The 19,119-nt window shown below is 27.3% G+C and overlaps 1 protein-coding gene across 1 annotated transcript in view; it reads right to left on the minus strand.

Moving 5' to 3' along the window:
- LOC132919815 (uncharacterized) overlaps nucleotides 1-12,386 on the minus strand; it is a 48,388-nt gene extending 36,002 nt beyond the window's left edge. The window contains exon 1 of the mRNA XM_060981688.1: nucleotides 11,823-12,386. Coding sequence (XP_060837671.1) covers nucleotides 11,823-11,967 — 145 coding nt within the window. The 5' untranslated portion in view covers nucleotides 11,968-12,386. The remainder of the gene's footprint in view (nucleotides 1-11,822) is intronic.
- Between the last annotated feature and the right edge of the window lie 6,733 nt (nucleotides 12,387-19,119).

The raw sequence follows: 19,119 nt of genomic DNA on the forward strand, positions 1-19,119 counted from the left end.
AGGTCGGTTTTCCGTCCAGGTCGCGATGTGCATGTAATATATATATATATATATATATATGTACCTATCTTCTGTATTTCATTATATATCGTATCACCGTTTCTCTTTCTCGTACATCGCACTCGGAGACCGTTGCTCGGGTCCCGAGTCGTGCGTCATGATATCATGCACCTATATATATCTGCATTCGAATGTGCAAAATACGAGTCGGCACGTCTCTGTCGGGTGCACAAATGCACAGAGTATAATATTATACGTTATGATGGGTGCGACTAGTATACGAGGTACTATTATAGATAGGTGCAGATTACTCACGCGAAAATGATCCCTCTCACACGCCGACTGACAGTGGTTAAAGTTGGAAAAATACGAGTAGTTCACGGCGGAGGTTATATAGATACTAAACAATTATAAGCGTCTCAGGCCATAATTGATTTTTATATACATATCACATTTGAAAGAAATAGAGTATTCACGATCTGTGCTATTTCCACAATAACTGAAAAGTATGCACTTTTAACTATAATAAGGAGTACGTCCTTTATCCCCGTGCGTCTCCTCCCACTGATACACGTATGGAATTATAGAAGATGACAAGAGTAGTTGTACTTTATGACTAAAATATTATTTATGATTTGACATTTGTGTGCTTACGAGATTGTTTCAAACTATGCATTTCAGCAAATAAATCTACTCAAATTAAATAATGTTCTGATGTATATATCATGCCTGGTATATAACTTATTAATGTATATATAATATTGTACATGATATATTATATTATCACTGCGGACGTAAGCAAAACTCAACTGACACTACGTGCAACTTTGAAACCCTCAGTACGGCAGTACCCGTGCAGGTTACACCGCTGTGATCAGGGTCTACAGTATAATATAGAGTACAGTATAGTAAGTGTGAAGACTTTAAACATAATAATACTATTATCATTTATCACTATATATGCGTAAACCCAAAAGTTTGGCCGGTTCTTCGTTGACACCGCTGTGGGACACTCGTAAAAGTTAGATAACGTATGATTTCAGTATAATGTATTTATAATATTATACTAATATCAAAATGGCCAATGGTCCAACACTCTGGCCGATTTTGTATACACATAAACCTATTATAATACGTATAGTATGACGCCGGTCGCCGAGGTAATTTGGTTATAATGTAGTTTGTATACAGACTAGCGCCGCGCACTCATAATATATATTATTATGTAGTTTTCCGCGTTAAAAGGGACCTACACTTTAATAATGACAAAATGGAAGACAAATTAGATTTTTGCGATTCTCGCGTATTATATCCGACAGTTATACATTATACTTCAAGTATCCATAACGAATATTCAAACCTAAGCATCGGTATAATTCTACTCGCCGACTGTAAATATATTGTATTACAATAATATGTTTTAATAAGTGATAACAAACAAAAAAGCTTTTAAAGTATCACCGGACGTTGTTTTATATACATTACAATATACGAGACTATGGGTCATATATTATTTATATATACATCAAGTAACACATTATAATATGCGTAGTGAATTTTGTTACAAACCAATTTAATCTCGAACAAAATTACTAAAACTTTGAGTAGGTATACCCATCAGTTTGTGAATAATTCATTTAAGTTACCATTAGGAAATAGAAATATATTGTTGAATCCGAACCATGATGTATTATAGTAAGTTGTAGGGTTAAATTTGTATATTATATACACACGACAGTCGTGGTTGCATGTACACATGTACGGTAGGTCGACGCGCGTCATATTCACCTCACCTCTAGTCACGTTTGTTACACTCATATAGCGGTATGGCGCATTCAAAAACATGCACCTGTATTTATATTCACAAACAATAATTATACTATCAGTAAACTTTATTTCCAGCTGAGAAATGAAGGCGTAATGCGTATATTCCCTTCATGTATATAAACGTTCACATAAATTATCCCTTTGTTTGGTTTCAGCTCATCGGTGTACATAATAGTAGTAATCATTATATTATTATTATTATTATTATTATCGAGTTTATACCCGAAACGAATAATAATACGACCTGTTTTAGTATATAATATTATTTGTATAGGAAATATTAATTAAAATCCCGAAGTGTCGTACAAAAATTATATGCCATTATAATTTATATTCCGTATTTTATTAGTTATTTATTACATTATATTATTATAATGTATAGTATAATATTCACTCGTTACGCGAACAATGTTTAATGAGAATAATGTAACATAGGAGTAAAGCATTCATGTGACATTATAAACTTTTACGAAATGTTTGAAATTTTCACTGTTATATAGAAATACCATGTCGTCAAATTCTCATACAGCTCCTGGCGTTCCACATATATATAAATTACAAATTTCAAATTTTTTGAATTACCGGTAGTTAAATATAATATTACACGGTTACATAATACATTTGATATTTTTAAAAATATGAAATATTATAATTATATATAATTTAAACGATTTTATACGATTTTATAGAAACTCGATTCATAAGCCACACTGACAATCACCATAATGGTTATACAGTGTCTTTTAAATATATGCTACCGATCCAGCATTTACAAGATAGCATATTCTAATATTAAAACATATTGTTAATTTATTCCACCTATCATGGGTCGGCAGGGCTAACACTCTAACAGTCAAACACGATTCACTAATATGGTTAGTGGTATGTACCGTTTTCACATTTCATATCAATTTCTTAGTATACGCCAGTTAGTATAGTCCGCTATCGACCGTGGAAGTGTTTGTCTAAAAATAGATGGACCAACAGAGCTCGGGTACGAGCGCATATTATTATTATTATACAAAAGGAAATAGTTATAATATATTATAACCTCACAGCTGCCTGGTGTAGTCTACGATGCATGACAAATTTAATACAGGACGGTTCACCAATAACAATACAGTACAGTATATTATGTATAGGTCTCTAATACTTGAAGCGTTGAATAATAATAATACATTATGCTTTGAATTGTATTATTTCTCTTAATCAGGTACCTAATTATAGTGTAAGGAGACTATGGCTTGACAATTGTTATTTGTTGATAAATAAAATATTGATATCTATGTGTACCTATATAATACTATAATAGTTATATTATAATATTGTATATTATTTTTTAATCTCATTTTAAACTGAAAATAACAAACTTTACAAGTTAATTTATTTATAAATATACTTTACTTTCATATTTCATTTTTATTAAATTATTATAAGTCATTATTTTTATATATCTTATGGTATTTAATTTAACTGATGTCGAGTAAAATATAATAAACTATATTATGCGGTCTGCACCCCCATTCCATAATACTTAAATACTTTGTTTGATATGTCAAATGTTGTGAAATTGTCTTCATATAGTATAGTTGTATTAATTTTTGTTATCATAATGTGAATTATTACAGAATGATTATTAGTTTATAATTTATCGATATTATATAAAATATGTACCTACTCAAGATTAAATAAATATGTTAACAATTTATTTTACGAAGACTGTGGTGGAGTGGGGTCTGGACCGCTGGTTATGTCAATGATTGATATATTTAATAAAAATCATTAAAGTGTTAATCATTTCGAATCAATATTCATAATTATCCATGTAATGTATCAGATATATGTATATCAAAATACAAATTTTAATTAGGTAATATTTTTTTTCAATTTTAATTTATCAATATTTAGAGCATACAGAAAAAATTATAAGATCATCTACAATATTTAAATTACATTTACTTTTAAAAATAACAATAATTACGTGGTCTTAAGGTAATCGATAATTGTTATTGTTGTTGAAAATATTATACTTATCGACCAAATGTAAATACTTGAAAAAAAAATGTAATTTAAATAATCAGCATTCTACCGAAATTCGCACTATTCTACGTTTTCTTTTCTTTCAATACATTATATAGAAAAAATTATATATTTCTTCAATTCTTAGTTCCTTACCATACTGGATATCAGCAGAGAAAATAATTTCTGTTGTCTTTTACGGTTCATTATAGAGACCAAGTCATAAGCCACGTGAATGCTAAGATATATTATATGGTTTATGAAAAAAAAATTAAACCCGGTCAATATGAAAGTAACGACTAACGAGATCAGTGTGAAATTAATTGACAAAACAACCGAAGACAGTACTACTAGACTACTGGACTCTTGTAACTAGAGGATGTGTCGATTATAATCTGAAGATAATGGACAATGGCCGCGGTATACAATAATAAAAGTAGAAAAAACGGGATGCAAATAATTTAATATGGTATGTTTATCGAATAGAACGAGAGGACAAATTAATAATAATGTCTTTGTGTCTGAGGTTTGCGATTGCGAATGAAATATTTACGAGAGAAAATTAAAATAAAACGAAGACGCGCGCATAACTTATTCAAATGACCATTAGTGAGCCAACATCGAGATCATTATTAATCAGTATACATAACATCATGGAATTTTTCAAATAGGAATCATAGAAATGTATTTATTACAAAAATAAATATAATCATAAAATGTTGTTATTATAATATTATTATTATCACCATCAGATGAGTAATGAGTTTCGTATATAAAAAAAAATTACAATCTAATTCAATTATTTCTCATAACTCGATATAAACATATGTAGTTGATTTGATTTTCTAAAATCTTAATTATAATTTTAAGATGAAATGTTCTTTGTACGATAATGGGGCTATATGAATTATAATTAGAGTATTAATTTTGACCTTGTTTAGTAAATTACCTTATCTTCATTCTTCGTCGCTAAAAATAACATCTATTTAGACATACTAAAAAGTACACATTTTTAGTACTAGCTATAATGTTAGACAAAATTCGGATCCAATATTCGTATAATTTATGCATATAAAATGAGTCCTGGCTGACTGATTCATAATTAATGTACAGCCAAAGATATGATAGCTAGGGACTTGAAATTTGCATGGTACCTACGTACCACCATTTACTAAGAAATTATTATATGCAATTTTGATTTTAAAGAGATGCTAACAATAGGGAAATTTTAAATCACGAAAAATTAATATTCATTTGTATGTACCTATATAGGGTTACCATTGGAAAACAAAATAAAATAGTTAGAATGATTGAATATAATTTTAGACTAATATTTTAGAAATTGTTCGAAACCACCTAAATCAATGTGTTAAAAATCTGTGTAGTTTGCATATAGTGGAAATCAAAACATTATTTATCCAAGGGGATTTAATTTTTCACGGACAACTCTATGCAGGATTAGCTAGTATAGTGAGTGATTCGTCGTCAAACATGCTCAGTGAACATTGCTCACCCTCATTTTTTTTTTTTAATACTACATCTATTAAAATCCTAATTATTAATATTTTAAATACATTTAAAGACCATATTTTTAAATCCTTGATATTTTTTGTAGGTACTACCTACTTAAGGAATTTTCTGTAACGATATTAACTTTTTATTTTTTTATAAGAACTCTTCTTTTTTTACTAAAATTACTACGGATAATAGTCTTTAAAAATGGTTTTACAAAAATATTAATTTGACATAATATTGGATATAGTATTTATATTTTATTATACTTTGACCATTTTTATAAATTATAAATTTAATATTGATAAATTAATATCAATTACCGAAGTTTTAAAATTTCCATAATCCTCAAATCTTCCAAACCATTGGTGTACTCACGGGAGAAGCAGGGTGGGCAGCTTTATCTCCTGTGGGCTAAATGTGCTTCTAAATATAGTTTAAAAATCTTTAAAAATACAATAATTATTTACAATTGATTTTTTTTATCAGAATTGTGCACCTACTTGCCATCAAGTTCTGCACACTCCTATGCTCTAAGCAGTCCAAGCCCATTATATTGAAACTAGTATTCTTAAAAATAAAGTTAAACAACTTAAAATTTGCTCGTTCAAATGTTGATATTGATATTACAAAATTTTCAAAAAAATAATCCGCTAAATAATTTACGTATAAAAAGGAGATTCTCATTTAAAAAATAAAAGTTCTTTATTACACTACAGGACACTTCTTAAGTAATGAAAAATCTCAACAATTTAAAAATTCCAAAAATCAGATTTTGAGTAATAACTATATTATAAAATAAAAAAGGGATAAGCATGCTTGATGAATCAACTGACATCTTGTGTATAATAACAAACATCCTTTACGTCCAGTTTATAATCAGCGACCAATTGCAATATTCAATTTTATTTTAAAATAATTTCTTGTTTTTATTTTTATTATTATTTTATTATTTGTATATAAATACCTTTAAAAAAATTTTAATACTATACGTTCACACAATAACCCATACCGCCGAGAGTTTAAAATAAAAATAATAAAATACAATAAATGAATATTATACCTACTTCTTATTTTCACAAAAGTATTTAACAATCAATAATTTACCATCTTAATAAATAATAATACATTTTAGTTGCAAATATTCCTTTATCGTTGATTTTAAAGTAAACCACATGAAAATAAATCACTTTTAATCATAATATAAATAGTATTTATAATCAATGATGATAAGTTTTTAATTAATCATTTAGTAATCATATTAAGTTGTAATATTAAACTAATCAATGGAGTTTATAAACGTATCAAAAATTAAAAATTGCAATTAATATAGATAGTATGCCTTTAATTTATTTTGTAAATAATACCTTCTCACTATTCAATAAGTACCTACTCAATTATGTCATAGGCTCATAGCATTATGCAAATTTAGGGACTTTATGCACAGTCATATAGTAATAATAATAATGAGAAAAAGATGATATTTTATTCCAGGCTAATAGCATTTTGTAGGCTTGTATAATATAATATCACGACAAAAAAATACTAAATGGATCATCAAAACCGGATTATCAATAAAATCCGTTATCGACAGGGGTCGTAGGACAATTTATTAATGTATATGTGGCCTACTTCAAATGAATGCATTTGTATACTGCATTATTGTATACCTATATTATATTCTATTATAAAATATTAAAATGTATTGAACAACACAAGATTTGAGTAATATTCTGAATGGTAAAAGTGATTGAATAAAATGAATAGGTACTGATAAATGTGACAACATTATAATTTTTAATACCGTTTCTTATAGGGCACTAAGAGCTTAGTTGATTAAATTAAATTTTTATTTATAAAGTAGGTATAAGTTTAAAAAAATCTATTTATGCTTCTGAAAAAAAATTATTATTTTTCTTTTTAATTATGTGACCTCGGGTAATCAAAACGATTAAAAACAATTTAAATGTACTTAATTTTCTCCATATAGTCTTGTTACACGGTATCATTGATATTACTATATGTAGGTTTTTTTAGTTTGTATTCCAGAAGAATTATTATTTATACAGGTCAATGTATAAAAATCTTAAATTGCATAGTGTAACTTTTTATAGAATATTTATTTATATATCGAATAAACGTTATACTGTTGTAAAGCGGATAAGTACATATTCATGTATTGTTGTAGTTTAAACAAAAAAATTTCAATCACCTCATTTATAATAAATTTATAATTTTGTTGATATAAATTTTTATTAACAAGTTTGAACATAAATCTACACTGCAACGTTAATTAATATGCAGAACATAAAAACTTTGTGCAAGTTAAATAACTTTTAGTTTTAAATCTATATTATAACAATAAATTCCGAAGAAATGATTCGTTTTGACAATATTTAGAGATTAAGAAAGTTTTAATTCGTTTTTAACACATTGTAGTATGTGTTTACTAAAAATACATTAAGAAAATTATGAAAATGAAATTATCATTATAAAATAATTCATAACTCAGCAGATATATTGAAATTAATGTAAATCAATTGTTACAGCATTATAATAAATTGTATTGAGTTAAGTAAAAGTTAAAATGTTTGAAAATTAAAATCTTTTAATAAATTCCGGGGTATAATAATAGAATGATTAATACACTGAAGTTTATATTATTTTATTTGTATTTGATTTCATTTATGTAGAAAACGGTTTTTTTTTTAAATAGCAATTACAGAGTACAATTAAATATTTAAGCATAAATAGCCAAGTTCATATTAGTAATGATTTTCGCTATTATTACATCTAAATGAATGTTTAACAAGTATTATACTACTGTAAGTGTATAATTTCTTTAATTCAAATAAATCCATATGGATACATTCAATTTTGTTAATTTTTTTTTGTGAACTTGATATAAAATCATTAGTTTCAACAATTACAAACTAACTAAATACATAAATAAATAACGAACTATAAAAAACTTGTTTTAAAGAAAGTAATTAATTTAAAAAGCAATTTTAATGTTAAATTAGTTTGCGTTTATTTTTTAAATAAAATAGTATTTTCTCAAAAACAATTATTTTGATATTACCTTTATCAGGAAAAATAAACATGAGATTAATGCACTTATACGTATTTGTATATAAAATATAAATATATCTTGATGGAGAATATCTTTTGAGAAGTTTATTAAATTCTCTACATTATATTGTGCACATTGTTCAATTTTGAATTATGAAACATATTATAAGATTGCATTGGGCTTATAGGAGCATCTTTACTTTTCAATATATTTTATGAATCATGATTAAGGTATAAATTATGGGTTATTGGTACATACTTAGGTTTTTTCTTAAAATATTTGTTTTGTTTTTTTTCACTATATAATAAAGAATTTAAAAATTAAAACATTACAAAACAAAACGTTTGCAAAAACTCTTTCAAGTTATCTTAAACAAAAGTATTTAATAATTTAAAACTTATATTTGCATGAGATAGTTTTCATTGGCATATAACCACCAACTTAGTTTGTATCTTGCCAAAAATTAAATTGTGTGTGTTTCATTTTATCTATTTCGTATATTCATGTACAACGCTGTTCAACACTTGTGAAATAAATATTTACTCTCCGTATTCAAGTTATATTAAATTTATTATAATTGGCGAATATCAAACGATTAATAAATCAAACAGTAGATAACGATATAATATATCTATAGGAGTTGTAAATGGCTATAATTGAATTTATCTTTATATGTAGGGTATACTAATGTCATCACTACTCGTATTAATATAGTGTGTACATTTAAAATTTTAAAACATTAATATTAATACTAATATTTTTTTTGTAAATTACTATCATAAATACATAAACTTGAGAATTAAAAAACTAAAATGTTTTGTGATTTTAAATGTTTAAAATCATATTTAGCGAGAGCAAGGCATCAGTGAAAGCGCTTCGTACTTTAATATAACTAGTATAGTTAAATATTTACACGTTGTATGTTGATACTTGCTAAATAGAACATTTAAATAATGTTATAGCCTTGATAAAATAAAATCCCAAGGGTCTTTTTAATGTATAGGAACTGTGGTATTCAACCCACTTAGCCCCCCTTCTATAGCTTCTATATCCTTTAATTTAGCCCTGATTAAACAAATTGAGAAATAAAAATTGAATTAATAACTGAAAGTACACAAACGATGAAATTTTATTAATTTAAATATAAAACATAAACATAAGTATATACATTTTAAGAACTATACTATGTAGAGTTATAAATAGAAACATATACTTATAGTGTATACAGTATATCCACTTACCTATTCTTTAAAAGAATCGGTCGTTATTTGTTTTTTTAAATTAAAATAATTTAAAGATTAATTCATCCATGAAATGTGAAAAAAATAAAGACTTTTTTGTATGTATTATTGAATGATTAATCATGCTACATTATAATTGGAGTTTGTGGTTATTCCATATCGCTTTGAACTATGTATAGGTACGATCATAATTGATAAATATCTCAATTATCAATATCTTATGTTATATACATACTGCCTAGGTATTAGGTACTAATACTGAATAATAATGTTTCTCTAAATTTTTTTATAGTATTGATGTTGGTGTAAAACTAGTTTTTTATTATTGTGATTTAATAACTACGTAAAATTAATCATGAATTCGAATATGAGTTCGTTTCAAATATGTGCCGCCTCCTGCCTAGGATAAAAAAAAATACATATTTCTTTCAGCTGCATTATCATCAATCACCGTATGGATATTATCATATTAACCACGCTTGTCACTATTCCAAAACTATCTATAAGGCGATCACTATTTTATTACAATAAAATTATATTATGATTTCGGCGTGCAATCAATTTTTTTGTTAATTTAGTTAGTTAGTAAAAGTGTTAGACTTGCATCTACCCCCACTAAGTACAGCTTTTACCGGGGGTAGGAAAAGCACGACACATGGCGGAAAATTCTACTCGATCACTAGTTGTAGCTGAGATCGAGTATATTTTCTACACAATCTAATTCGAATAAATATACAAACTGAGCTATATTTTTCCAAATCGTTATCAACTGCCCGATTTTATGTATACAATGTTACGGTCAAGGTATAAAATCTTGATGTTTTTTTTATAAAATGCCCGGCAACTGCAGTATAAATAACTAATTGTAATTAACAACTGCAAGAGTATACATTTAAAATAGAATAGTTTCGCGGCACCTTATCTATGTCATCGTGGGATGTAAAAAAATTACATTTTCTCGGTGCATAATATTTGCATTGGAGTGAGTTAGTTTGAATTCTAACCCTAACTTATAGATATTTATAATTATAAAACACATTTTTACGTAGTTTCCCTTTATAAATTATATTATGCGTTTGATTAATTCTTATACAACTACCTATAGTTTCTTTAGTTTCTTATAGTTTAATTCAAGGCCTAGTTTCTATACTTTGGCTTTTAATAGGACGTTTCAGAAAATTCAAGTTTACTAGGTGAACATATTTAAATTATCTCTATTCATATGTTTTTTTATAAAACATAAATTTGAAATACTAACAAAATTGTGCCAAATAACTACAAAAGTATTCCATAAACCATTTATTAAGACCACAAATATGATTTGTTTGACAAAAGGTTTAAACCGATTAAGTTAAGGAAATACCTAATTATATTGTACTCGGCCATTGATATAAATTATCAATATTTTATTATAATATTATACAATATATTTGATTGGTTGTGTAAAAACCTTATGTTTGTGAAATATATTGCATTTATTTATCATTTTACTATTTAATATAATTTAGTATGAATTTTAACGTTGCAAAATATGTATTTTTATATAATATGAACCTATATTATACATAACAATTTGTTATAATATTATTTTTTATGAGACTTCCAGTGGCATATTATCATAGAAGTTATCTATAAAATACTATTAGCCATTTTCACTGGTTTTTCACAAACCGACTACAATAATATATTAAGTAAATAAATACGTATAAAATTATTTTTTAATCTAATTTATATTTACTTTTTCACTTTTAAAAATGAAGGTTATCTAACAATATAACGGCAAAAAAATATAATATATACCGGCACCATTGAACTTGGTTGTTCTTAAAATGTCGACCCTCGAGGTTTCGGCACCTCTGCCTCTTAATTGCACCACCGACAACTTCGTTGTACCTACCTACTGAATTTCACACGATATGACACTGCCGTATGAACAACGGACATTGCATATAATGCCCATTGCCCGTGTTTTCTGTATTAATTTCTACATTTCCCGAGCGTTTTATAATAAATATCCTATACTTTATATCATCCGTAACATAATGTATAAAAATTAAATTTAAAAAAAATAAGTTGTACATTCCCGATACTAGTTGGTATAGCACAGTGTTTTAAAAATGGATTTTAATAAATATCGTAGAAATAATTACCCGTGTTGGATACGATCTGCAAGACGACCAGAGAAAAGAAGACGGCCACGAGCGTGGACGTCATCGGGAAAGCGTCGACGGCGGCGCGACGACAACGGTAATAGCGGTCGCACCGGGACGTCGATCGCTGCAGACGCGACTCCATAACTGGCGGTGTCGTCGCTTCCGTTCGACGGACGTAAAGATTACACTTACGGTAGCTGCAGATCCGGCTCGAAAGTCGTCGACGGGTTGATGGGCGATTATAGCGCGCGCGCGCGCGCCACCGACAAACGACCGGGAAGAGTGTAACGGTTAATTATTTTTTATATTTTTCCAATTACTTCAAAAGTCCGTTTTACCGGTTACAGATCTGCGCGGTCGGGTCGCGAGAGACCTCTCTTGCAAGTGCCGTAGAAAAATAATAATATTATTATGATAATATAATATCGTTCGACGTCTTCGAGTCGAACTGCAGACGGCAGCGGTACACACGGGGCACGTGACTACGGCTACTAAACGTTGCGGACCGAATAAAACCCGCTACGGCGCGCGAACACTAACAATCGCCGCCGTCGTCGCTGCGCATCGTCTCTCTCGGTGCGCGCCGCCGCCGCCGCCGGTGGAAGGTGTGTTTGTGCCTGTGTGTGTGTGTGTGTGTGCGTGTAAACGCGTGTGCGCGCGCGTAAATGTGTGTGTGTGTTTCTAGATGACGGTTGGGTCGTCGGGGGAGGCGACTCGAGCATCCGGTGGCGGTCAACTGTAATAATGATGATAATAATAAAATAATATATAATTCCGTCGCAACGACGACGACAGCGGTGAGCTGCAGAGTGCAGATACTCCTCTGGGGCGCTCGCTAATCCTAGTCAGTGTGTATAGGCCATGACGGTACGGGTAAACGAGACTACGAGAGCTGCAGGTGATCGCCGCCGCTGCAACCAAAGTCGGGCCGATTCGGTGACGGTGGTCCGACTGCGAGCGGAACTCGGAAGTCCGTCACGATTTCCGGTGAGGGGGAGAACGGAGTTGGTATTTATTTTTTTTTTCACACGCGTGAGCAAGCTGCAAAACAAAAAGTCCAAAACGATAGAATTATTCATTTGAAAAAAAAAGTTGAAGTCTGTATCGCTACAACACGCAGAAACACCTGCAGTCACCACAATTTACATTAGTTAAATACTATACAAAACATGAAAATATTCAAAAATATAGTATTTTAGTATCTAAATGACAAAATGCCAAAATTCGGAATTTGAATAAATGCTTGATGGGGATAAGCTATTACTTGTCAATATAATGCGGCTACAACACCGCAGCCAGTGAATAATATTTATAATAACAATTACTAACCGTCACTAAAATGTTAATGGTTTTTAATTTGTACATTATCGTAATGTTTATCCGTGGCCAGGAATTGTTTTGAATTTCTGAATACTGCAGAATAATATGGTATTATTTTATAATCCTATACCGAGTCGGTGGAATACTCACGCATCTAACATTCCAGCTATATCAATCCATTTGTGTATAGGCGAATAATGGTTAGTCAAACAACGAGGATAGTGCGTATTCTAAAAACCGTCAAAGTATGTTAATACGTATATTATTATGTTTAAAATATTGTACAATTATTAATAATAAAAATAAAAGCTAAAAATCTCGAAAAAAAACATTTTTTTTTTTTATATATATACCTACATAAGTGATGTTAAGCAAAACTTAGAATTTGAATTGTCTGTTAACTCTATGATATATAGTAACTGGTAAATAGCAATTAATCACTATTCATTACTTGTTAAAAACAATTTATATACATTTCACTTATAACAGTGTGTTATAATTATACCTTATACATTATAGAGTTCAATATTAAAAGATTGTATCAAATTAAATTAATTTTTTTTTTTATATACTTGCATATATTATAAAAACTGCAGTAAACGCGTAACTTTACTTATACTTTCATTGAATAATAGTTAAAATAAATAGTATTTTTTTAATTAATGCATTATTTTATTCCTCGGTGAAAGGTTTATTACTCGTATTAACAATTATTAATATTCATTAACATAATATATTATATTATAATTATTTTTAAAAAGTATTAACATACAACTACATGTACGTATAATATTGTATGGTCCATAAAAATATTTATTATTTTAATATCAGAAAATGCCCAAAAACCCTTTTCATCTTAATTCACATAATATCAATAATTATGTACATGTAAACCTATTATAATAATATATTATACATATATATATATATATTAGTTTTCGCGCTAATAATACCTGCGAACTAGTCTTTGTTATATTAGTTTAATAATATTGTATTATTTGATATTTTGATATGATTAATAGGTGTCGTAAATGTAAGATCAAATATCACGTGAAAGAAAAAAATTGCAACCATCATTATTCCACTGTTATTTGAACATCGTTATGTATTTTGAAACTCACAAGTTTTTTTTTAAATCAGTAAAATAAAATATGTTCCCATTACAGTCATGATAAAAACTAGTGCATTTATAATAATTTCGGTTGTACTATAAATATAGGTATGCGTAAACTAAATAATAAATAAATCAAATTTATTTTAAGAAGAATACCGATTTACTTTGCTATACAGATTTTAATACTGGTGACCTTACGGAGTGTAAAGGATTTTCAGAACGTGTCATATTATATATTTAAGAAGTATAACTCAAATCGACACCCGTTAGAGAAAATCTAATAATAGTATAATAAAAATGAATTACGTAATATTTTATTTGAGATAACTGATAATCAGTGTTTGAGGACTTAACATTCAATTATTGTTTGCAAATGCCGGCGGGGGCACAAGTTAAGGGTTACTCGAGGTCTGTATATATGTTATGAACATTTTGGTTGAAGTTTTAATTAAAGAAAAACCGGGTCCCTTTAATGAAATAGTTGCCGACAAACATCAAATCTTAGCCATATATTCTTTTTTGGTGATAATAAAATTTAATTGTATTGTTATTATAATGAGCACATTGTGATATGATTTTTATAAAGTATAAAATAATGATCAATTAAAGTTTATTACGTTTTAAGACATAAATAAATATAATTATTATAACAATGATTGTATAATATATCAATTATTTTTATTGAATATCAAACTTATGAAAAGCTCTATATTATTGACTTACAAGCAAAACCATAAATAAAAATTATGTTTTTTATTGCAAATAATATAACTATCCAAACTTGTTTTAAGCTACAAACTGAAGTATTATGTTAAATTTGCAATACTTTTGAGTTTAGACCCGTTATTACAGAGATAAATAAATAATTTATTTTTTAATAATATTTAGATTAATATATAAATGTTACTTAAGCAATTACAATTTAAGATTTGATTATTAAACAATTCTATAAAAAAGGCATGTCTTTAAATTTCAAATCATATAATATACTTAATAGTAAATAAATAATAATAACTTAACTGTTATATCACTTCAATATTTACTTATATGATTATTCTAGGACATAAAATATATATAAAGTATCTATTTAAATCTTAGAATAGTATCTACTCAACTCTTTAAACAATATTTATTTGATTGTAAATATTTTATACTAGTAAACATAATATAATTTTTATTTGATGATTTTAAATATTGTAATATTTTAAATAAATAATAAGTAATCATTTTTTACTTTCACAACAATTTTTTTTCTTCTAACGATAAATCATAAAAACAGGCTTAAAAATAAAAATCACTCGCAATTTTTATAACTAGTAGTTGAATTGATGATATGTGTCGTAAAATTAGGCTGAGTACTTACACGCTTCATTACATATGTTCTACATACCTACTCAATATTTTTGTAATATTATTCATGTCAGTTTTTTTTCCATAGATTCGTTTGTTATTATTTTAATGTTCCTACAAACATAAATACATAATATAAGTAAATTAATTTTTTACAAATAAATTGCTTTATAATTCTGTACTTATTATATTCTATACATGTTCAACGTTTAAATTATTGACGATTGGCTGAAAAATACCACATAACTGGGTTGACTTAATAGTTAGTTTTAAAGATTGTTTCTTATAATACAAAATTATTATGAAAATATACACACGAACAGTTTATAAATTACAATATTATTATACTGATATATCCAATAAAAATAAAATAATAATGAAAATCTCAATCTATACTTTTTAAACTTGTTTAAACACGTACTGGCATACCGAGATACCAAAAGCAAGTCATCATTAATTTTTTTTTAAATAGGCTAACCCTTAAAAATAGGCAATTCTTTTTTTCCTTTAAATAATTTTATCACTTATTAAAGTAATATTAATTATTACTTTTAAGTTTAATTGAACTGAAGCCAATTCGCTTTAAAATTAAAAAGTTGATTCTTCTGAACTTAAAAATTGATAAGTTATGCATTAGTAAAATGAAGTCAATACACCCAGGCACGACTTTCTTCTGATTGATTTCTTCCTAATTTGTATTAATGTAGTTAATTATATTTATTTTTATGTAGGTAGAGTCGATAGTACCCAACTACAATATAATGTATACAAACATAATATTAGTATAGTGAAAACAAATAATTTTTAGAAGTGGTCCATAACTTTAGATACTATATTACGCACGATTCAGATAGAAAATAATACACACAAGTTGATTTTGACTAACTTATAACTAATATTATGAGTAATAGGTTTCCATTAATACAGTAATATTTAAAAAATAATAATATAAAATAATATAATATAATGTATTTCACAATTATCGAAGCACAATTAATAATTTTGAATTGTCTTTTAAATAAACGTTTTATGTGAAATTAATGCAGAAGTAGGTACTAATTATTTTATAACCAAACGTTTAATGATTTAAACAGTGCGGGCAAACAAAAGTAAGCATATTTTCTTGATTGCCAATCAATTAATGTAGTAAATATTATAATTTACAAACAATAACCATTAAAATATAAGCCTAACTACACAAAAAGTATCCTCTAGTAACAGCTTCAGTATTGGCATTATATTTTTATATTATTATATATATTATATTTGTTTTACACTGTATTGATCGCGATTTATCGTAATCAAACGATTTTAAATCAAATCCATTAATTCTGTGTTTATTGTATGTATTAACGCATTTAGATGTCATAAATAAATATTTAGTAAACATATTATTTATTTAAACATAATCACGAGCGCAAAGTTTTGATAGCAAAAAATTATTTTTACATGTTTAATCATATTAGTGTAATCGAATGAATCTAGAAATTGATGTTGTACCTATATACTTAATTACAGAAAAATAAATTTCATATTTTACTTTGAAAATAATGCTATAACAACTAAAGAAACAATTCAGAAAATATTTTTAAAAAAAATGAAAAAAAAATGAATTTGTAGGAATGATGTTCTACAAAGTGTTACCATACCATTGACACCTCTCTATTGATGATATGTTTTATTGTTATTATTAAGCAATAAATTAAATCAAATGAGAAGAGAAATCATCATATAAAATAGATTGTGTAAGGCATTATATTGTTTTATAAGGGAAATTTTCATGTTTGACGTCTTGTCTCCAACGTTTGCTTCTGAATCACCAAACATTAAAACTTTCAAATAAAAATTCTATTTTTATTTATAATATTTTAGTTACACATTATATTGTTATTTCCATGAGCATTCGGGTTTTATTTACTGTGTTAAAAACCAAACGCTAGTCAATGCCCTAAGGATAGTAATAAACTAGTTATAAAATAACTATAGGTACTTTTAATTATATCAACCTACGATCCAGACTTCCGTTAGCAAATATATTAGCTACCTACATAGCCAATCCTCTGATTTCTTATACTCCAGCCACTGAGATAGCGCTACTCCTTCGCGTATCCAAATAATTGAGCTCCAAGATTTCGTACCCAAATATCTCCCACTCTACTACGCAATCGCATGTGAATACGTGAGAACGGACGAATTTTGGTCGTCACCCAGATGCGCTCAATCGATGGCCGGAGTAGATAAATGCAATTTGATAAGATAATTGACCATAACACGATTCAGGTATAATACTAAATATTTATAAAATATACTTTAATATACTTATATTATAATATTATTAATATACAAAGTGTTAATAAATTTATTTATTTATTTATGGAGGTAAAATTTTATTTTTATAATTTCAAGAATTTTATATATAATATACACATGACTGTTATTGTATGGAATATTATATAAAAATTAACAAAATTGATTTTCTCTCGCTACTATATATATCCAAATCGTGTTCGTGCGTTACATCAATCCCGTTGCGCCGGTTTTTAAAATTAATGTCATAGTAGCCATGTACGTTTAATTGCGTATCCACAACGCCGTGTGCTTGATAATATTAATTAAGCCACGTAGAATGCAAGTCCAATCACGTATACTAGCCAATAGACGGTAAATGAAGAATTATCTTTACGTATACGCTTATCTAAACAATTGATATACAATAGAGTCAACGTAAATTATTACATTGACCGTCACCAGTCATTAACAGTTAATATTAAACCAGAAATTCTTATGTTACAGTGTTTCATTAAAACTTTTTTTTAAAACTTTTCCTGAAACGTTCGTACGTACTGATTTCATCTGTAAGTAAAAATAAACCTATAGTAATTAATTACACGAAAATTCATTATTTCCACTTTATGAAATAACAACATGAAATGGGTATTCTGTTATTTATATACTAAAACGGGTATATTGTGAAAATCTTGCAGCAGTTAATAAGAATAGTACAAATATTTTCATAGGATCCATAAATTTGAAACTTTATAATATGACCTCCGCACTGAACATAAAACCTTATTATCATAGTAAGACATCAAATCAAATTATTATAAAGATCAATATTTAAACAATTTTAATGAACATAAGTATAATATTGACTAGTGATAATAAGATTAATAAAATCACAAAAAAATAGTCGGTAATAGTTGGTTATAATATTATCTATATTTTATAATGTGTTATATTTTTAATCTCCTCCTAAAAGTAATCAATGAAAAAATATGGACACTTAATTTTTAATGAATAACTTTGACGAAGGTAATCATTTAATTGAAAAATAACTTTTTTTTAAATTGACGTACTAATGAGTGACTTCTTCAAATACGCTATTTATGTTATAAATTTTATAGCATTATTACTTTATGTACTGATAAAATTAGGTACTGTAAAAATAAAAAATAGTTTTATGTTTTAATAAAAATATTAATAATTTAGCAACTTTATTAAGCAAAACTG

The sequence above is a fragment of the Rhopalosiphum padi genome, chromosome 2, assembly GCF_020882245.1.
Source record: "Rhopalosiphum padi isolate XX-2018 chromosome 2, ASM2088224v1, whole genome shotgun sequence".
Taxonomy (NCBI): domain Eukaryota; kingdom Metazoa; phylum Arthropoda; class Insecta; order Hemiptera; family Aphididae; genus Rhopalosiphum; species Rhopalosiphum padi.